This window comes from Rhea pennata, chromosome 3, assembly GCF_028389875.1.
Source record: "Rhea pennata isolate bPtePen1 chromosome 3, bPtePen1.pri, whole genome shotgun sequence".
Taxonomy (NCBI): domain Eukaryota; kingdom Metazoa; phylum Chordata; class Aves; order Rheiformes; family Rheidae; genus Rhea; species Rhea pennata.
The window spans coordinates 49,119,641-49,142,495 of record NC_084665.1 but is presented as its reverse complement, the minus strand read 5'-3'; the positions used below and the strand labels follow the sequence as shown (position 1 = coordinate 49,142,495).

Below are 22,855 nucleotides of genomic sequence, written 5' to 3'. Positions count from 1 at the left end.
GTTCTGTGAATTTAGGACTAGGAAAACCTCCTGTATTACAGGAAAGAACTGTGTAGTGTGAAGCATATGACTTTTGAGGTCTTTTTTCACCTGTGACTTTTGTACTTGCATTTTGCTATGCTTAAGTCAGGCTATTACTGCCTGAAAGGCGTACTATTTTTAGGAAAGTCTTCTGGTCCTTTGTATGGGTTCATTGACTCCCAATTCCTCTCACCAGAAACAGGGCTATAATGAAGACCTGCATCTCACTTATTTTCATTAGTTTCTTTCATTACTTTCCTTTGGTCTCATTAAAGTTTCTTCTTACATCTTATTTTCTATACCTGTCAAAGGTGAACAGTAAAAATGCTGATAAATAATTCAACAAGAATCTTAAATGACTCCTGGGATAGAGGTAAATGAAAAACTGTAACAACCAGTATAAAAAAAAGTGTGGTTATAAATGTGCTAATTTTGACTGGCCTCAAAAGAGAGCATGGAGCAAGTTCTTGGAGCAGCCTGGAGAGAGATGAGAGAGGAAATACAGGTTTAACTCACCAAATGGAGTCTATTTAAAAAGAGAGAGAGAGGGAGAGGGAGAGAGAGAAGAAACTCTATCCCTTTTCTTGTCCCCCATTTTTATCTTACAGCTCTGGGAGCAGGCATGTCTGTAAGTATATTTGTTCAAGTGATATTTAGTGCCACATTCTGGCTCTTCCTAATGTTATCTCTACGGGAATATCAGCTTCTGGCTCTTGTGAATCCTTGTAGGTTTTCACAGTACAGTCATTTGTCTAAGCCATGGCAGTCTGGCATCCTCCAGAATCTTGCTATATTTTGAGTACAGCTTCCTTTAGACAGTGAAAGTATGCAAATACTTGTTTTGGATAGTAAAATTGGAGGGAAGTTAGCCCCACAGAAGACCAGTAAAACATTGTCATTGCTTTGCATTTTTACCAGTCTTTAGGTATTTTTGATCTCTTTATTGATGTGTTGTTATGTGATGACTTTTTAATTTATATTTTACCAGTATTTTATTTCAGTATTCATAAATGATTTGTTAGGAAATCAAGAAACTTTTGACAACGCATCACAGAATATTGAGAAAAGGAAAAGTTTTCTGTTTTATTTCAAGTGAATACTAAGGGGAAGAATTTAAAATAACAAAAGTTGAAGAGAGGACTGACCAAAGTACTAGTGTGGTGCTGCATAGAACACTCTGATACAAAGTCTTGAAACAAGATTGGAAAATAAAATCAGTGGAAATTTGATAGATGCATAATGTAATTTCTTACAAAATATGATTTTAACAAGTCTATTTCTTTGTGAGCAACCTGTTTAGGATCTGATTCTTTTTCATTTTAAATTGGTGATGGATCTGCTATTGATTTATATAGTTGAAGGATCATGCGTTTAATTCATTCTGATTATGTTTTTCATTTTGAATTCTTTATTTCAGTTAACATCTTCAGTAGATTAACATATGTAGTGCAAGAGGGGGCACAGACAGGGAGCTAGCCTCCAAGTCGCTAAGTGCTGTAGTTATGGTCAGTGAAAAAAGTAGTTATGCACTTACTGTGTGATAGTTTTAGTGATGAAACCGTTTGAGCATTAGACAGATGAGTGAAATTATTTGTCAGAAACCTCAGAATAGTATTGGATCATGGCAAAATCTGGTGATAGTAAATCCTCTGCCTGTCACTTCCAGGAATAACTGAGTTTCTGTTGGGGAAGAAAGCCTCTGTGAATTTTCATCTCAGCTATCCTCTCGGGAGAAGAAGGGAAAAAAAAGATAATTTCTCATTGAAATAATGTGTTTTCTTTTCCTGTGAAAAATGTATATTGTCGCACAGCAAACAGACCAATACTAAAATATACCCAGTCTTTTTAATAAAAATAATCACTTATTTAACTTCTAAAATGTTTGCAGTGCCATTGAGCTACCATTCTGTATTTCTCAAAAGACCAGGAGTTTCTGTGAGTCAAAACTTCTGTTTCCCTACCATACTTTTCATCTATCTATTAGAGAAAACTTCCAAATTTCAGTGTTAAATGCCAGAAGTTCATGTAAGCAGCAGTGATCGAGTACTTAGAGGGGTTGTTGTAGATGGAATCTTGTGCAGCTTGAACAGATTCTCTCTGGAATTCATAATGCCATTCCAGCTGATTAACCAGCTTCTTTTATTGCCTGCTTCCCACAAGGGAGACTGTACTGCTCGTAAATTCAATCCTCTTAAAAGTGACAGCTGTTTGTTTTCCTCTCTAGGTTTACTCCTTCATGCAGGATAAGGTAAACAAAGCTACCTTAGCTGAGGAAGTTGCTAGGATTACTCAAGGTATTATCAGAGAGAGGGTGAGGTGAGGACATTGATGTGTCAACCAACCTTTCTCTCCCTTGTTTACCTTCACAGCTATTTATTTTGGTGTACTGATAAAAAGTAGTCTCCAGACTTGTGCTTCTTTTCTCTGCTCCTACTCAGCTTATTCTTACATTGCGACAGCAAAGGCAGTCATGTGGACTGTAAGTTGTCTTAGATGAGTTCTGTTGTGATTCATTTGCCTGAGGAACAAAATCTCCAGCTAATGGAGATTACGTTGGCCTGCTGGGGAGCTCGCTGTCATGCCATTGTCTTTTGTTGGGAGCAGTCCTTGCTTGGCTTGGTATGGATTTGTGGAATAACTAAAAAAAAAAAAAAAAGGAAGAGAACATATTTGCATGCAAAAGTTTGAGAAGACAGTATTTCCTCATATTTTTATGTCTATATAATTGGTGCCATTGATAGGAAGTCATGATGAAGGGTGTATTATAAATGCAAGTATACTTAAGTGAGCCCTGTCTGTGTTTAACACTTGAGTGTGTCATTTCTCCTCCTGTGTTTGACTTCCTCAGCAAGATTTACAGTATTGAATACTAGTAGCATATAAAAGAATGAAGATAAAAGCTGTCAGATCAAACTCAGTGTATTGTTTTATTTTAGCACAAGATGCATTAGTAAGAGGAACTGGAAGTAAAATGTGAAATTAACATCCAACAAAGAACACAAATCCTATTGTTACCTTCTTAAAATTTGACTGAAGAGGGAAGGTAAAAAAGTTATATTAGTGCTTAGCTTAATCTACTTTTTATCAGTGAGCCGAGGAAATTGCAGCCTTCCTAGCACGTGAAGTAACAAATACGTGTTTGTTTACAAGGAAGAGTGGCTAACACAGTTTCAGTCCTTTAAGATGCAGAGCATTCTGGTACTAGTACAGTAAGGCAGTAAGAATATGTTTGATCATGTATGTGCATCCTTGAAAATTGAGGCTTCTCAAGCATATGGTTAAATGTTTTGGAAGGCAGTTCTGCTTAGCATTTCTAGGATGGAGGTTAGAGAAAAAGACTGGATGGATGGGTGGCTTGAAATGGACAGATGTAAAATCAGAAGCACAGATCTCTGAATTATGACTCTTGCTTTTCCTTGACTGTAAGGTAGCAATGTAAATTAGGTTTTTTGTTTAGAAAGAAGCTATGTAAAGATTACAGTCTGAGTTTTACTCTTGGGTTTCTTTACTATTTTAACTGTGCTTTCAATACTGCAAATTCAAGGTACACACTGCTGGAAGCTTGGGGAAATATTCTTGGGAAGTATCCCTGTAAGTTTGCTCCATTTTTGTATGTTTTCTCAGGTGACTGCTGTTGACTTCTACTGGAGGCAATATACTGTGATAATCATGATACTATGAATCTTAGCCATTAAAGATTTTTGTTGTTTTGAATTTTTATAGCTGTACTTGAGTAATCTCACCTGTCGGATTCAAGGAGGAATTTTTAAAGTCTGCAAATTAAGATTTCTTTCTCTATTTCTGTATCGCTTTGAAAGTGTTTGAGAAACAGTTGAGGAGGCTACAGAATGCTATTTTTCTGTTACTGTTTCGTTTTCCAAAATAAAGCTGAAATTAAATCTCTGTGCCTTAGTTTCCTGCATGTAAAGTAGAAAAATTTTGTATGGATGAGAAGTGAAATGTAATCATTGCTACTACTGTTAAAGTATGCTGTCTTGAGTAATCTTCAGAATTTCTTGAAATGATTATCTTAGTTTAATGCATGTTTCTCAGTTCTTCATGCATTGTAACTTCTGCATATGTTCTAACATGTATCTTTTTGTTTCCTTTAGTGTTTTTGTATTGTTTTCCTGCAATTTCTCTTCTTGGCCTTTTCCCTCAAATCAACACATTTTGTATATATCTCTTGGAGCAAATAGACATGTTGCTCTTTGGTGGCTCAGGTAAGTAGCTTATTGTAGCCTGAGCTGTCCCTTTCAGAGCTCATCACCTTTAATTAAAGTATATTGTTGCACATTTTAAAGGTCAGCACATGTTAAAGTTGGAACAGCTAATGGTAATTTTCAAGAGTGGGATGGGTACTAACGGGACTACCTTGATTAGATTTCTTTCTCCTTTTGAATAGTTGTATTCAAGCTATGCTATAGGCTACAGAAGATGGCTGCTGTCAGCTGTTTTCTAGCACATTGAATATAACTCTTGTTTCTATGAAAAAAATATTACAAAAATTCTACTAAAATGCTCTTAAAAAATCTTTAGTTTGCATTTTGCCATGGTAGGGCTTTTCACATGATACAGGATGTGATCATGTGTGGCCTTACTTCAGTCAGATATTAAACAAGACAACATGCATTGCTTTTGTTTGGTGGCGGTGGTGTTTTTTTGTTTGGATCAGAAACAAACTTTATCTTTGTTCCCTATTGTGCTGTTTTGTATTGCGGAGCGATGTCAGATTATGCGAACTAGATTCATTTTGGGTGAAACATAAAGAAAGGTGCACTCCAGAAGTACATCCAATGCACTCCAGCCACTAATGAGCACAGAGTCCACAGGACCAGACTAGAGCTAGTCTGCAATAAAGCATCTCAGAACACACATATCAAGGATATGACATCCTCAGCACTTTTCACTCTACAAACTCTCTCTTAATGCATCACTCTACTTGCTGCTGTAGACATAGCCTTTGGCAAATGGTTTGGTTAAAAGTAGTACAGATAACAAGAGTGGTTTTTGTCTCTTAAACAACATAGCAAACCTGGAGGAAATAATATATTGGATAAAGTTCTCAACCCATCCACAGTGATGATTACAGTGTGTATTGACCCCTAATCAGAGCACTGTTTTGCAGCCTACATATTTCCATTGCTGAGATTGTCGAACTCCTAATTCTCTCTGTCAGCACCTCCTACTCTGGTTCTGGAAGCTCTCAAAGTTATAGCAAGAGACCAGATGACATCCTTCTCTCTCCCTTTAAGCTCATTCATGTATCGTGAATAATGTGCAAATCATGGTTGAGAGGCGAGTTAAGATGTAGTTGGATGTAACTAGGACCTGCGTCCCAGGAACAGAGGGAAGGAGGAAAATGCCATGTGGCATTTGACTAGAAAATTATCCTAGGTCTGTTTTGAAGATTGTTTCATTCCTTCTATGTAAGAACATAAAGAAACTTGGAGAAACTTTGGTTAAAACAATGTTGAGGATAAAAAACAATAGTGTGGGACCTGATGTCCATGGAAAACACGTTGAATAGAGTGGCATCATGCTTGCACCCTTAGCTGCAAACAGTTTTGTGAGGTGAAAGGAAACACTGAAGGTGTTCTGCGAACACTCAGTTTTGTAATATCTACTTTTAATCTGTATTCCTCTGGTAATGAAGGAGTTGTGTTTTTGGTTTTGCTTTTGTTTTCTTTTTTTGTTTCATTTTGATTGCGGCTTCTCATTTAGGAAAAATTTAACAAACCTATAATGTCTGTATTTCAGCTGCTGCTGGGTTCATATCTGCACTATACAGCATTTCTCGAAGCTTTGTGGTTTTGATTGTCCTATATGCCTTCTGTTTCAGTGCAGTGAAGGTAAGTCAGAAAAACTTGAGTAACATTAGGGACTTTTCACACTGCATGTAGGGAGCTCAAAGTTCAGTTAATCTAGGGAGACCAGAATTATCTTGCACTATTTTGTCAATTTTTATTTATCATGACAGATCAAGTTTTAGGTTTTGCCTATTAGGTACACTGAAATACCTTGAAACTGTAGTAGAAATACTAGAGTAAATGTTTAGCTAATAACTGTAACTGTTTGCCTCTTGCATATACCAATCTGAAATGATCAATTGAATTGCCACTGCAAAGGCTAACTTCAACTGTGGCTTAAATAGATAAAACACCCATTGACTTGTATAACCCAGGCTGAATTTTGTCCAAATTCCTAGTAGGGTCCATATTTCCTATTGCTTCACAACTCTACCTGCATACCTCTAGTTCTGAGTTTTCCTCTGTTTTCTCCATGCTAGTGGTTACTGACACTTCTATACACTGGAGTTTTGGGAATGAATTTACTGGGACTGAGAAGCCTCTTACAGGGTGGGTTTTACTGCTGTTATTAGTACCAATAGGTGTGGCCTATATGTGCTGTTCTGTCATGTGATAATATAGCAGCCATGTAACTATATGGGCTTCCCAGTACGATAGTTACACGGGCAGCCATGTAACTATTCTTGGCTCCCCAGTACAAGAGAGACATGCAGCTACTGGAGAGAGTCCAGCGTAGGGCTACAAGGATGATCAGAGGGCTGGAGCACCTGCTCTACGAGGAAAGGCTGTGAGAGCTGGGCCTCTTCAGCCTGGGGAAGAGAAGCCTGAGGGGGGATCTTATCAATGTGTACAAGTACCTGAAGGGGGGGTGTCAAGGGGACGGGGACAAACTCTTTTCAGTTGTCCCATGTATCAGGACAAGAGGCAATGGGCAGAAACTGAAGCACAGGCAGTTCCGCCTGACCGTGAGGGGGAATTTCTTCCCTGTGAGAGTGATGGAGCACTGGACCAGGTTGCCCAGAGAGGTTGTGGAATCTCCTTCTCTGGAGATATTCAAAGCCTGCGTGGATGCAACCCTGTCTAACATGCTTTAGGTGACCCTGCTGAGCAGGGAGGTTGGACTAGATGATCTCCAGAGGTCCCTTCCAACCTTACTGATTCTATGATTCTATGATTCTATATAGCCCCTTTGCTGCTAGGCAGATAAGGATGCTGGATCAGCTCCAAATCAGCTTACATTCCATTGTTGTATGTTTTATGGTGGAGAAGATTGCCTGCAATATAACATCATGTTTCATGGTAAAATCTTGAAGTACAGAGTTCGAGGCCAGAAAAAGAGTTTGAAGTATATAAATTTTATACATTCCCTTCCTGTGGCAATGTTGAAACTGCTGGAGTAAACCAAAATAAGAACTTAAATGTCTGTCTTAGGCAGGTCAGTGGACCATCTAACCCACTACTTTGTCTGTCAGTGAGTGGCAAAGGGACATGTAGTTTAGGGATCTAATGCAAGTGAGACCACTGTTAGCCACCCATTCCCCTAGTATTTCACTGCTGTCTGTGATTGCTGGATTAGGGATGTTGGAGAGTGTATCCCTGCCTATTTCATTTGGTGTTTGTGGACCAGTTGTCCATGAATTTGCCCAAACTCCTTTTCAATGTGCCAGCAGCATCTGCCTCTACAGCTTTCTGTCCAACAAATCCCAAATGTTCACTGTCCTTTGTGTAGAGAAATGTCTTTAGCAGATCAGTTTAAAATCGGTAAATTTCTGAGTCTTGCCTAGTGCTGCAGGATTTGTGAAAAAGCTGTTTTGCATTTGCCTTATCTTCTGCCTTCAAAATTTTGTAGGCTTCAGTTATATTCCCCCTCATCAATCTCCTCTCCAAATTGAGGAGTCCCAGCCTTTTTAGTATCTCCTTGTAAAGCAGCTGCTCCATGCTTCTAGGAATACCTAAGTTAGTTACCCTACTCTATGCCTTCTCTTACTCCATTATAACCTTCTTGAGATGTGGAGACTACAACTGTGTACAGTGCTCAGGATATAAGTTTGCTATGCCTCTGTATGCTGTCATGATCTCAGTACCCTTCCTGGTGCTGCCCAATGTTTTGTTGTTTTTCTGTTTTTCTGTTGTTTTTAAATAAAAAATGCTCAAGTTATAATGCCTTAATGGTCTATCACATATGATCAGAGCTCCTGTAACTGTGCTTGTATTTTTAACCATTCCCAGTCTTAAGGTAAAGTATGTTAAGCTACCATTTTATCTAGTGTCTGAGGTGGCTTGAGTCCCTACCCAATAATCTACAGCAACTCAGCTGCTTAGCAATGTTGTGTTAAGACACTATAACTTAAGTATCTTTGAATATGTGACAGTTTCCCAGGAAATCTCCTGTCCCCAGGCACACCCACTATATGGCTTATACAGGTTTGTTGCTGAAAACCCAACTGCACAATGCTGGAAAATGTAACTGCCTCCCTTGTGCAATTTCCTGAAGTAGTTAGTATTCTTGCTACCATTTCTCAACTATATTAGTTGGTAGATGAAGAGTGAAGAAGGTGCCTCTTTATGAGGATATAGGGAGTAAGAAAAACCTCTGATGAGGAAGGAGAAGTGGTAAGAAAAATGGAGAGCGCTATATGGGAGGAAAGAGTAGAGTTGAACCACTGTTTGAGAGGGAAGTATCTGGGAAGTGATCACTTCTCACCTACGAATGAAAAGGAAAGATTCTCCAGTTGAGGGCAGGGAAGTTGTGTGATTGATGTGATTGATAATCTTTTAAAAAATTGTTTTATAAATAGTATTAAGGAAAAGCCTCTTAAAATATTCTACAGACGCCTTTCTCAGCATAACAGTTTAAAATTACAACATGCAGGTGGCTTTGTAGATAAGCAATCTCCTTGTGGATTAGAGTTAAAACTATGCTTTTAATGCTACTCTGAAGTTGTAGAGTGCTGTGAAAGATTTACAAGATATCTGTTTTAAATTACCAATATTAAGTGCAGACTTTCTGTTCACACAGAAATTACAGCTAATTTGAATTTTTATGGCACTGTTCTTGTGAAGACACTTCTAAGGAGGTTAATTTAAAGCATGTAAATATGATTCCATTTACTTCAGCTCATCCTTTTAGTCTGCTGGGGTGCTTGAGATTTCATAGATTTTTCTTTTACAAGTTATGAAAAGAGCACTTGCATTAACCCTCCTTATTCTTCAACCAAGATCCAAATCTTTTTGGCTTTTGGGCTGTTATTTGGAGCATTTCAAGGGAATGATTCTGTTGACTTATTTGTTGATTGTGCAGGAAGAGTAAGATTTACCTTAAATGTAACAGAAGAATCTTACCCTGAAAGGTAGTCTAATACCTCTGTCAAAAAGTGGAACTGTTTTGATGTGCAGTGGGTTACAACTTCTCTTCCTAAACAGATCCAAGTTTGGATTTTTACAGAGTCTAACTCAAGGTGTCATAGGGCCTGTTTCATTAAGCTGTTTTTTGCACAAAAGTGATACTAAATATGTAGTTGTCTTTAAGATACAAAAGACATCTCATCCACACTTAAGCTTTACAGTTATTCTTTTTTTGTGTGTGTGTGAAATAGCATCTAAGAAACCTATTAAAAGACCAATGCTGTGTTCAAGAGCTAAAGAAAGAAAATCTAGCCCTTGAGTGTCATACTGAATGTGTGCTGCAAGCATAAGGGCAAGACAATTAGAAGGAAGAAATAACAAAAAACAAAAGTGATTTTTGGGAAGGCAAAGGTCCGAGGTCACCAGCTGTCTAACCTAAGATGTTTTCAAAAGGAGCTATATTCTTACTCTTTCCACTTTTAGCCAGTTTGGCAAAAGCAACAAACTAAAGCAAAATTATCAGTAGTTTATGGAGGTCAAATATCATCCCTGCCGAAAAGATTTAGGGCAGAGAAATATGATAGCCTATCTCTGGGACAGGATTTCTGACTAGCAAAGCTTATTACTTGGCTGAAATGTAGCTTCCTCAAATGAATAGTTTATCAGCAGAACGCCTTATAGATCAGCAGGTGGGACTGGCAGAGTTCTATTTCTTGAAATAAATTGAAGGGCAGAATGGATCTCTAAGTGCTTGCACTATTTCTGTATTTTTTATTTTTTTAACTGGTGGACTAAAACCAAATGCCCAGACTGAAGACCCATCCCTATAGCAGGCTTGAACTTTCCTTCTTTAAATGGTTCTTTTGTTTAATTATTATCTTGCAGAGTGAAATAGTCTAGCCTAATTTTTATATGTATGTTAATTCCAGAAGGAGTGATTTTATTTCTGAAAAAGCTCATTAGAAGAGAAATTAATTTTCCATGCATTTTTTAAATGAATAAACATTCTGTTCATTTTACCATGGATCTGTGTTCTTAAGTGAGCTTTTCCTGTTTATTTTTGGAACAGAATTTATGTATACACACTTAAAACAGTAGGCATTATTTTCAATCAAATTTTAAAATGATTTTAGAGTAGCTATTTCACATCCATTAATTCTTTGCCCTAAAACTTCAATTTTAGAATAAGAAAGAAAAAGAAATGAGCAATTGTTCAGGGTAGGTCCACACAACAGTATGACCTCTCAAATTAACTTGCAACATGCTAACTTAAGTTCTGACAATTGGAGTAAATAGGTCTGTGCTGAAATCCAGTGCCTTATCCAGACTAATTTTGCTGTTGGATTGGGTTGTTCAAAATCAGCTGGGGGTCTCTGTAAAGCAGCAGCCGTAGTGTAGGCATATCATTAGCTTAACTTAAAAAACATCTTTTTATTTTCTTTTTAGATTAATTGTCTGAGGAAATTATTAGGTAATATTTTTGACTGAGTTCATCATACAGTCTGCAGACAAAATTTGGCTTGCCCAAATTGTTCATCTGGCCTTTCCACTCTTTCTGAAGGACTTTGCAGCTCCTTCACCATCATATGACCAAAAATGTTTCTCTTTCACGGATATAAAATACATATATCACCTAAAATATAACAAATGGATCTCTAAACTTGTACTAACAGTGAACATTCAATTTGGATCATAGGCTTGCTGCCCACATGTCCCATTATATGACCTGATCAGAAGCACATAGTGTATTTTGGAGGATCTCTCTGGAATAAGGGACAATTCATTACAGAGCCAGATGCAAACTTGACATGTGAGGGAGAGACCTGTGCTTGCTTTGTGTAATAAGGGCACTCTGTCACTTGAAGGAGGAATGGGGACATCTTGTTTGGAAGTGACTCTGAGAAGTGAGAGCATTCCTTCAGTCAGTCCCCCTCCTCAGAGTGCTCCACCATGATTTTGCCCTTGGTTGCTGTCTGTGTGAAGGCAATGTGGAGCTGCAGATATGTGCATATATTCCTCTGGTGGTGTCGCTGCTGGCTTGATTAGTTTTCTTTTTTTTTTTTTTTTTTGAAGTGAAAAAAAAAACACTGAATTTGTTCGTACTGAGAAGTTAGGTACAGAGAATTTTATCCAAATTCATGACAGATAATTTTTCCAGAAAACTCCAAAACTCAAATTAGCTGAAGTTTCAGATCTCAATCTGTGCATTTGAAGCCTTGAAGATTGATGGGCAGGACTCTATTCATCAGTGTTGGCAAAGAAGCATATTATGGGAGGAGCAGATTTTCAAGTCGCTCTCTTGTTCTGGCATAGCTGGTGAGCAGAAGTCATTCTGTCTGTGAGGATTCTAGGTCACTTGGATATATTTTTGTTTTACAGTCATGTTATCATAGTCAGGCAAAGATGGTTTGGCTACAGCTTTCAGGTGCTACAGATCATTTTTTCATGTATCTTATCCTATAGCACTTTCCTGTCCTGATAACACCAGCTGCTTATCCAACTTTACATAGAATAATACTGTGTACTGTGAACTTGATTTCAGATAGGAGCGAGGTAAACTTCTTGCCCTGTGAAGGGCAAAGACTTGAGCTTTTCCTGGTTACACTGAGATATTCTTTACGTCCCATGCCTCTGTTCAATGGTACCATCCCTCATTACTCCAGTTCTTTCTGTTTCCTTTATGATCTTCCTTTTAGTTTTGTTTAATAAAAAGCTCTAAAACCTGAATAAGGTTTTATCAACTCTTTTTGTCATTCCTTGCATTGTTACATCTAATAACATCAAATTTTCACCTTTCTACATATTTTTGAAGCTACCAGATAACTGAAGTTAGTTTAAATTTTCTGTATTCACTTCAGCCTGGCGTTATTTCTGCTCTCAGCTTTAGGCTGGTAATCTTGAACAGAAATGGGCAGCTCTAATAACTGTCTTAGCTTTGATATATAAAAGGGTTTTTTCTGTTTCCTGGAAAATATGGGTTTTTTGTCAGATATTATATCCATCAGATTGAAGACACAGGAAGAAGTTCTCTACTGTATCATCTTTTTCATTTGACAAGAATTGCATGATGTGCTGACTTTTGTCTCCCACTCCATCTGTTTTGTGGTTTGTGCATGGGTATTTAACAGACACTTTAAAAAATACATTTTTTCTTCCTATCTTTTTTTCATGAAAATTCAATCTGGAATTTAGCCATCTTGATATTTGTCTGTAGTATTCCAGTAACTGGTACATCATTTTTTTGCTGTGAGGCAGAAGAACACATCCCAAAATGTTCTGGAATCAGACAGTTCTTCTCTTCTGTGTTCTGTTCCAGGCAGCTGATTTAAATTTGAAACTTATCCAGAGATGGTTAATTATTTGTGGTCTAGTTTGTTTTAACTACTTAAGGAATTTGTGGGTTATCTTAATTGGCCTGGAAAAAAAAACAGATATTGAACTTGGGTCAAAAAAAAAATAGGCTGAAGTGAATGTGATCATATGTGGCAATGCTGCCTCCTCCAGCTCTGTTTAAGTACATATTTTTTTTAATGAAAATTACAAAGTTTCTGTAACTCTTACCTTTTACCTGAGAAAGGGATTCTCTGGTATTTATTTATAGCTTCAATAGACAGTTACTAAAAATTCTGTTAGTATTTTAAAATATTCTTCCTAGTTCACAGTTGATGTTGTTTGATTTGTTCTTTTGTGCAGTTTGAGTTCGGAGCTCATTAATCAGAATCAGAGTTGGAGCAACGCTTCTTGATTCCTATTTTCAACAACAGAGCCTTCATTGGTCTACTAATTCTGACTATTTGTGTTCAGATTTTATAATGGGAAAGAATTGCATTCATACATCTCCTTCAATTGAGTAAGACTGCCCAAAATATTTCTAAACAGCACTGGATGGACTTATGTGTATACATAGAATTCCCAGATGTCTAAATGACCAAAAATAGAAGTGTAAGAATATTAGACACCTTTGTTTCAACTGCATAAAATACTTCCAGCGCTGCTGGAGGTTTTAAAGACAAGGCCCATCAATTTTATATACTTTCCAATTTAGAGAGCCCTGAGGTTCAAGCAAGAGCTATTAAGAATGTTAATTCTGGAGAGAATTATCAGATATTTTGCCTCTCGGTGAGTGATGATGTTTTTAACCATAGTCAGACTCACTGTAGTCGTAGGCATGCCTGTATCTTTCAGTAGGCATGCCTGTAGTTTTCTGTGTGTATAATACAAACTTAATGTCTGGATATAACAGAAAAAGTTAATTGTCTGCAGAACCTCACATGGGCCAGGGTTACTTTTATAGGTGTGTATCACTGCATAGTGGTGCCGTGCTTAGGACTGTAGAAATCTACACATCCTGTGTAGAATAAACTCACTACTATGTAACACATGAGTATTCAGGCCTCCAACTTGAAGTTCTTGGTCATCTTATTCTGTAGCGCAGGAGTTTTAGTCACAGACTGGGGCCCGGCTGGCTAAGGTGGTGTATGCAGATGCATGCGCACACCCCTACCTCAGGCTCATCCTCAAGGATTTTACAATTTCACCATAGAAAATGCAGTGGTTACATATAGCAACTGGGAGTGCAAAGAAACAGACAACATTGATCAGGATGGGTAGTGATAGCAACGCTCTCATTTATCACTTAAGTTTTTTTGGAGCTCTCATGGGAAAGGAATGTTTTGTTCTTTGTGGATGATGAGTAGATACGGCTGGTGGGGATCTCTCCCTAGAAGTTGTCTCTAACAAGCGCAATGCAAGCTCCATGAACAATTGACTTCTTTCTGGTAGTTCGTGTTCACTGAAAACAGACTGTCGATGGTAATATAGTTCAGCTTGTACAGAACACATCCCTGTTACTATTTTCTTATATATTTGCAGGGATGGATTCTTTTTTTGTATTTTCATTCAGCAAGTAAATATTTTATAAGTTTAGAAGTAAGATGATAGTGTTTTTAGACATTTGAAACAGGTAACTGTCAACAGCTGTCCTGCATATTATTTGATATGAGCAAAAGTATAGATCCATGATGAAGCTGGGAAGTGGAAGTAAAGGGCAAAAAAATATTGGTTGAATAATGATAAAATTGAGAGACTGGAAAATTAGAAGGTCTATGCACTTCTGTAAAGAACAAATTGAATTTGTCTTCTTTCAGTGATGCAAATTCTGTAGCAGTCTACAAAATCTCTCTTGAGTTGAGAGAACTATTCTGTAAAAAAGTAACAAGTATTCCTACTTATCTCAGTGGTTCTTCTTGTGTTCAGGGCATTTGTTGTCTCTGGAGTAGGACACATGATTTATTTTAACATATCTTTGAAAGATAAAAGTTTGTAACACGTTTCTAAGGGAAGAAAAAAGCCAAAAGGATAAATTACACAGGATAGAAAACTACTGTCTCCACTTTTAAAAATGCCCCCTCCCCCCCACTTTCACCAGTGGTAAAAGGCTTCTAAGTTCAAAGAAACCTTTATCTTCCTTTTCAGTGCATTGTTTCAGGATTAGGTGATTCTGTGGTTAAAATGGAACATCCCTACTGCCACCCCCCACCTCCCAGCTTGAGTATCTGTTTTTAACTCATCACTTTCATCCTTAACCCTGCAAGTCCATTTCACATATTTTAAAAATATCTATGTGACTGTCTGCATCAAAGTCAAAACTATATATGAAAGCATTACATGTCACCTCAACCAAATGAGGCAAAGTAGGAAGTCAAACTCCCTGTCTAGTATGACAGATAATACTAGCTTCCGAGAATAAAACCTGTCATTCCTGTTTTCCCACTGAGAAGAATCATTGTCCAATTATCAACTATATTTTTTTTTTCATCTTTTTAATTTAAAACTCTACGAGGCATCATTAGTCGGGGAGGAAAATGACAAAATGGACCAGAATACATCATTGATGCTGGGGAAATGACCCTTTTGTTCATTCTCGTATTTTGTGAAACATTATGTGGCATTATTCTGGAAAGTCATACTCCCTAGGCTTATATCAAATACTGATGACTCTCCTGCCTTGGCACTGGAGCACAGGCCATCCAAAAGCAGAAGTAATGCATAACATACAGAAATAATTGAAGTAAGGAGATCTTGAGACATTAATATGGGGAATCAACTGTGCACTGTTTTACAGGAGAGAGGTGGAATAATTTCTCAGATTGGATACTGATATGTTACAGTACTAGATATGATACTAATGGGCTTTTTTATGGTGTTCTGTCTTTGAGAGAAGTTGCAGGGCAAAGAGACAGTTTGTGCACTAGAAGCTGCTAGGTGGATCTGTATGCAATTATACTACCCTGAAAATGCAATGGATATTTGAATAGACTTCAATTCAGCCATTTTTAAAACATTTTGGCTTCAGTTAGTTTTATTCAGTGATTTAAAGAATATTCATTTCTGAATTGAAACTAAACAAGGGAAAATTTAACACAAAGAGTACTTGGCACAAAATTTGGAAACACCTGAATAAGGAGTTAAAGTGGATGAAGAAATTTGTCAAGTAAATGGTACTAGTTTCTTTTTGAAATACTGTGTAGTTCTCTTTTTTTGCAACAACTATTTTGATTAATATTTTGTAGCAGAACTAGATGCTTCTCATTTATTTTTGTGATGTTTAGCAGTATGTAGAGGGGAAGGTAATTCTTAGAAGTAAAATTTCACTTCCATAATACCATTTCTTAAGATAGTGGCTATTGCATAATTAAACTACAAAGAAATCTTGTGTTGTGGTAGATTGGACAACCTCTTTTAAAGCAAGCTAGTTTGCCTTGTCCAGATGTTCACTGCCCGTGAAAGAAATGGAATGGTTCTTAGTGTGAATCGGCTTTGTTAAGTTATCACTTAAACATTTACGCAAAACAAGATGAATGAAACCACTTTATTCTGTGAAAATATTGGTCACATACGAACTGAGAAACTTTTCAAACAAAAAATACAGTACAGAAAATGACTTGCTCATATTAGCTGAACAAAGCTAAATATTTGAGAGATCCTATAAGCATTGTTTCTCAAAACCTAACCAGAACGAGCTCTGATGTCTGTCTAATGACCCCGACATTCACTTGATCAGCTAGAAGTTGTATGGAACAAGCCTGATGAGTTAAACAGCTATGGGTCTGATCCCCCAAATTTCTGTGTCTTTCTCAGGCAAAATCTGTGTCCTGTTACAGCCAGGACTCATAAGCATTTCTTAGAGTCCCTAACAGGTAGCTGAGGACCGCATAGATGAAGCTAGTTTTGATAAGTGTTCATTAAGTTTCCTGTTGTTCTGCTCATTACCTCTAGACAAATTTAGTTGTTTAAGACACTCAGAGAGAGCTTCTCATTTTGATTATGCTCAGAAAGTGTTAGCAAGTGTGTAAATTGTCTCTTCCCATACTCAGGGATGTAGCATACTTTGGCTAGCACTTTCCCTGTCTGGTTTGTTATCTAGCAGACAAGGCCTATATGTAACATGCAGAGCAGCAGGGAGGTTTAGGAGTGAGGTGGCAGAACTGTACCCAACACCTGCTATAGGTGACATTGGCATAAATTGAAAGCAAGCTGGCCACAGGTCAAGTAACTACATATCAATTAGGTTTAGGCAAACATAGTGCAATTCATTTCACTCACGTCTCATTTTAATGAAAATTTGCCCCTACTGTTTCATTACAGAGAAAAGGAAAGCTGTGTTTCCTGTAGTTTTCTGGTTTCTTTGCTAATTGCTGATCGCAGAGGAAATACAGTACATATGAGCACAAAACATATCTGTAATATCTCAGCCTTTCTCATAATAATAGGCTTTGATATAAAGGGTTGTAAATCCTTGATATATGATGTACAAATTCAGATAATATAGATCCATCACTGCATGCACAGCTTAGTCTACTTCTTGAAAAAAGAAAAAAATTAAGTGCTGCATCCCTAACCTATAAGTACACTGCTTTCTGTCCTCCTCCTCAGGAACCCTGGGATGCACAGCACATTCCAGCGCTGTTTTCTGCTTTCTGTGGCCTGCTAGTTGCACTTTCTTATCACCTCAGCAGACAAAGCAGTGACCCATCTGTACTGATGTAAGTTGCCTGCAAGTGTTCTTTATTGATTGCTCAATACAGCACACAAACTGTGGCTTGTTCAGAGTGATATTTGGGTTTCAGAACCGCAAAGACTGTGTCCTCAAAGAACTGTGGTGAGATAGAAATCCCTCAACATGTTTGGCTGGTTGGTGTCTGTCTTGTAAATAAACAAACCACTTCAGGCAGATTGGTGGTAAGGCTGCTGCTTTTTACAGCAGCGGTTCCAAATACTCTGAGGTAGATTTCATCCTCTGGGAAATTATGCTTACTATACTGAAGGCTAGCTGTTTATGTAGGGGGACACACAGATTACTAGCGTTGCAGAGTGTGCATTGGATAGCACTATGGGAAGAAAAAGGACGTTTCCTATGTTGGGAAGATGGGCAATTTGAATTCTTATTCAAGGTCAATTTTAGTAGGCCTTGCTTCTCTCTTGAGATTTCCTCTTTTCCTTTCTGCTCTGACTTGTTCTGTGAAATTCTTTAGGAATGATAGCATAAGTTAAGAGCTGACATTGGGAACAAGAGAGAAGTCCCAACATTGTGATCTGCAATTGAGAAAATACGAGAGATGCTGGTAGAACTATATAGGTCAGGAGTGGCAGGAATTTTCCTTTGTGGGAACTGTGTCAATAGGCTGTCATGGGGGCTGTGGTGATACACAAGCAACTAGTAATCAAAGTTTATGACTATGGAATTAAGCAAGCGAGTGAGTGTCCTGAGGCCAGTATTACCATGTCGTCTTGGAGCCTGCTTCATAGACAGCTCAATCTCATTCTAGGCTAGAGCAAAGGATCTTTGAGGGAATCCAGGGGTTCCCTCCATTCAGTTTGATTAACTGTGCTGTTTATGTCTTCAGGCGAGGCTGTTTAGCATATGAGGAGTTTAGTAGTCATGTGGTAAATCAAGGTGATTGGCCACACACTTCTGTAATGCTGGAGAGAGAGGGGGAAGGGCTTTTTAGGCCATTCAGGATTATATTTGAGGAGAGATACCTAGGAAAAGGAGAGGAATTCTGATGGAGGAGGAAGAGGATATAGGGCACTAACAGTTATTTACATTCCAGTAAAAGTCGCTGAAGAGCTGAGAAATTCCTTCTTCCAGAAGATTCAGAAAACCTAATATTTACTATTACTAAGTTCTGATGTGGCAAAATAGAAAGAATTGCTTATATTATTGCCATTAACTTTATTCAAAGCCCACTGTATCTTGCATTGACAGCAATTAGACCTGAATCAGACTTTGTGTAGATGCCTTTTATTCATAGATTCCATATTACAGTGTGGAATCTAGGTATGAGAGCAGAGGGAAGAAAGTGAAGCTTTCTGCTGTATTAGGGAGATTTATTCAGATTTGGAGTAAGATACAGACAGGTAAATTCCAAATCAACATGGAAGTGTGAGTTCTTTCAATTTGCAAATAATTTAAATATATTCCACCACCCCTCAAAAGGAACACCATTTCATTAATTTCTATTATAAAACAAAAATGCTCATCTTTCCTTAGAACTTTTATTTTAAGGAATTCATCTTAATTCATCAAAAATATCTTAAACCCCTTTCTTTTCATTGTGATTGCACAATGAGCATTTGATGATGCTGCAAGCATATTTTAATCTGAAAGAAGATATTTAACAACCATTTCAAATGCTGATTATTTGATTAAATGATATGGAATTAGGAACTAGATTTAAAAAGTGAAAGGGATTTAAGAGTTTAAGATATTTTTTAAACTGCTCTGAACTTAAAGGAAGTTAAGGATATTGGAAATAGTATTTAAGAGATGGCCTACAGCATAAGATGGAGGAGAAGGTAACACATAAATCTTGAACTGAGGATTAACATGCAATTTATATAGAGATGACCTCTTTGGCTTTCCTAATATGTCTCTAAAGAGCTCTCATATTGGTTTTAGCTTAGCTGAAATATTAATAATTGCATGAATACAGCAATACCCTCTCAATTCATTCCTCTGAATGACCAAGTAACACTGATTGGACTACTCTGGATGGCAAGGAAGTTCCACTCTGATCAAAGGTAGGACAGTTCTGTATCAATTGCCAGCTACAAAAAGATAAGATAGCCACTGCATACATATGGAAGGAAAACTGAGGCTACACCTTTTCTTCTGCCCTCTCCAGGCACATCCATATCTATTAAGTGTGTTCAGAAGTATCCTAACTAGGATTTTTTTTTTTAATAACAGGTCTCTTATTCAATGCAAATTTGTCCCTCACTTTCTACGTCAACATTTTGAAGATTCATCAGCAGATCCACTCCCAGAAAAAATGAGAGAATCGGTGGTAAGACCTCTTCTTTCATTGCTTTCTGTGCAAAGCTTTCTTCTTTCCTTTTTCCACACTGAAGAATCTTTTAAATATTCTCAACTTTTGCGAAAAGCGTAGAAAGCCATAGGAGATATAACCTGTTCCTTTATATCCACTGAGGGAAACTGAAGGAAGTTCTAGATCCATCTCTCCAGTGAGGCAGGAAGGAAGAAGGGAGATTCTGCAAATTTCTTTTCGGTAGAGTTTTTTTAGAGGAGTCGGTAATATTGATTCGTGATATAGTCAATGTGAAATACAGTCTCAGAATTTGGGGAATGGGGCATCTCATCCCAGTTCTGAGAGGTGATACTCATAGATGCTGTGCATAGAGTTACAGCCTGGCAACCTGGTATATGTAAGGTAGGATGAATAGCTCAACAAGCATTCAAAAATGTGAGCAGTCCTGCCAGCCTCCTATCTACGTCAGAGCGGGGACAAGATTTGGTCTACAGAACTGCTTGTTTTTAAATAGGGCATTTCAGTTCTTTCTCTAGGCTTAGGAGTTGACCCAGTTTGCAGGAATTCCTTTTTCTTTGACAGAAAATACTCTCAACTGTATGTTTTCCATGCCAGCCAAGCCAAGTAGAGTACAGACCAGCCTTGGCAACTGGAAGTGTAAGAAACAAGTGAAACTTGGCTTGTCTGAGAGAGGAGGCACATGCCTGGTGCCAAGCGTTGCCATTTCTCCTTCTCTTCTTTTTGTTGCAGGCTATTCATTTCCTGCTGTTTGCCTCCTTGTTCTAAATTTATGCTGGTTTATATCCCACTTCACCCTAAACATCCAAAGTGACCCATCTTTCTTTCTGGAAAGAAAGGCTAACTGATACCTAAAGGAGATTGATCTCCTCAGGAGTTCATGTGGAAGATCATCAAATGGTTGTCCACTTAACTGGTTTCATTTCACAGTGCAGAGGGAAACACAGGGAAAGCCTTCAATATGTTGAAAACAAGAACAAAAGAATAAATGAATTCATGACTAAGATCCTGGATGTAATTGCAAAATGTAGTCATGCTGCAGCTGTATTATCACATGTTGTCCATCTTCTCCTATGTATATGTTCGTAATGTAGGCAGGGATCTATCTTATAACTTACAGTAACACAGTTATCACGTGATTCAATCATTCTTGGGCCCTTGAGCTGCTAGGGCTAAAGGTGCAGAAGTGCAGAAAAGAGCACTGTGGGACTGGTCAGATGCAGGTATTCCATTTCTTCTTTTTACCATGTCTCATTCCCATCACGCTTTGCCATTGGTTTCAGGATGTACCTGTTTTGGGGGATCTGCACTTTTCTGCTCTGTACATTTGACACTCAATCCTACTTCTGTAGGCTGAAGCTGCTTTCATTCTTTGTTGCTGGGGCTTGTTGGTGCTTTGCCTTCCTCTTTTTTTTCTTCTCTCCAGGTCTCCTTCAATCTGTATACAAACTGTAAGCAAATGTGATTGCTTTTAATGACAATTAACAGGGCTAACTCTTCCACATTCTCCTCTAGATCTTCCACATCTCATGAAGGAAGAGAGGGCAATTTCTGATTTATGCATGCTTTTTGTCTAACCTCTGTGGTATCTGATACCTCTGTCTCAATTAAACAGTTTAACCAATTTGCCAGGAGACTCCTACTGCTATCTCACAGATCAATACTAAAATAGCAAGTAGGGAAGAACTGAGGTAACAAAAAATGCATGTGCTACAAATCTGAGGAACATAATCAAATCACAGTCTCTGCTGATTTGCTTCAGCAGTAGCAATCACATCCAAGTAGGACTCGACTGACTTTTAAAAGCAAATTTTAAATAGCTTCCAGAGCTTCTGCAAGGGGATCTTCAGTCAGTTCAGAAATTAGGAGAAGCAATATATCCGGATTTGAAGTAGAAGATTTCATGGTACATCTTGGAAATCTCTTCCTTTTTTTTTAATTTTCTCAGAGTGCTCCTCTGTGAGGAGAGCATTCCTAACCCCTTAGCAGTGGCAGGAGATGGCAGAATGCAACAAAAAAGAACAGACCTGCCCTGGCCTATATATGTGTTTATGGTGTACGTAACATGCCATTTAAATAAGACTCTTTTTAATCAGAAATCCTTAGGTGTAAAAAATCAATTGTCTTCCTTAAGGAGCTGAAAGTAAACAAGGTTAATACTGAAAATTAATCTGTTATGTTCTACAGTGGTTTTGTATTAATGTTAGTAATAATAAATACAACATCTCTAATATTTAGCTACATGACCTTTACTATTTTCCTTTGCTTGAATAACTATGTAAGAATTGTGAGCTTTGGAAGCTGGAATTTAATTAAACAGCTGTGATGGATAATTGGCCATTCAACTTTGAGAATGAAGCTTCCTATATAATTATAATTAATTTCTATAGGCATCCACGTTGTTGATTACTAGATTAACCAGTGGCCTGAGGGTGTTAATGTGTTACATTCAGACCCATCTTACTTCCTGGTCTTTAATACAAACATTCAGATAATTAGTAAATGGATTGGTACAAAGCTCCAAAAGCATAATTGAAAACAATTAAAAAAAAACCCTCCAAATGCTATAATATATTCTCCATGCATAATCTCTGAAGTAAGAGGCATCTAATGTAATGTTGCTGATTCAGGATTTCCTTTTTTTTTCTCGAGTGTAAAATGGAGAAAAAAGAACACCTGTTTTCACTCCAGACTATAACACAATGTTAGTGATTATCTCACAGTGGAGATTTTAGCAGTGATCAGAGCTTAACTTTTACCTATTGGGCTAATAACAATAAAGGACAGAAGCATCATGTTTTAAGGTCATTCAACATCTAGTTCATAAGTGCCTGGTCTTGGGAGAGGAATCCAAAATCCTACTTCTAGATACTTGGGTTATAAATGCAGGATATAGGACAGAGTTGAGTCCTAGGTAGCCATATGCTTTGCAGGAGCTATCAAAGTAGGGCACTCTGGGAGCTGGAGGGAGTCCTAGTTCCCACCCGTGAAGACTGCAGGAAGATGCCTTCATCTGAGTTCCATGACTTTCAGTCCTCTTCAGAAAATAGAGTTTTTTCCCCTCCTCTTTTAAAGACCTGAGTAAAGCTCATTGTTATAAAACATGGTCTGAAGAGGTGATGCTACAGCCAGCTCTTCAAACAGTTCATAGAGAAGTGGAGACTCGGTTCATTTTTACATGAAATCATCATTAACCTACAAAAAAATCAGTCTAGAAACAGGAAACAAAACCCATCTCTGCTTCCTGCCCTGCTTCCCTTCTTGTAGCTGACTGCCTTGCTTACAGAGTCACGCTCCTTCTTGCAATTCCTACCGAGCCTTCTTGTAGTG

The 22,855-nt window shown here is 37.8% G+C and overlaps 1 protein-coding gene across 1 annotated transcript in view; it reads left to right on the top strand.

Moving 5' to 3' along the window:
• Positions 1-22,855, top strand: part of PCNX2 (pecanex 2) — a 161,362-nt gene that overhangs the window by 52,816 nt on the left and 85,691 nt on the right. The window contains exons 14-17 of the mRNA XM_062572269.1: positions 4,134-4,244; positions 5,782-5,873; positions 17,112-17,221; positions 19,429-19,525. Of these exons, the coding sequence (XP_062428253.1) occupies positions 4,134-4,244; positions 5,782-5,873; positions 17,112-17,221; positions 19,429-19,525 (410 nt within the window). The remainder of the gene's footprint in view (positions 1-4,133; positions 4,245-5,781; positions 5,874-17,111; positions 17,222-19,428; positions 19,526-22,855) is intronic.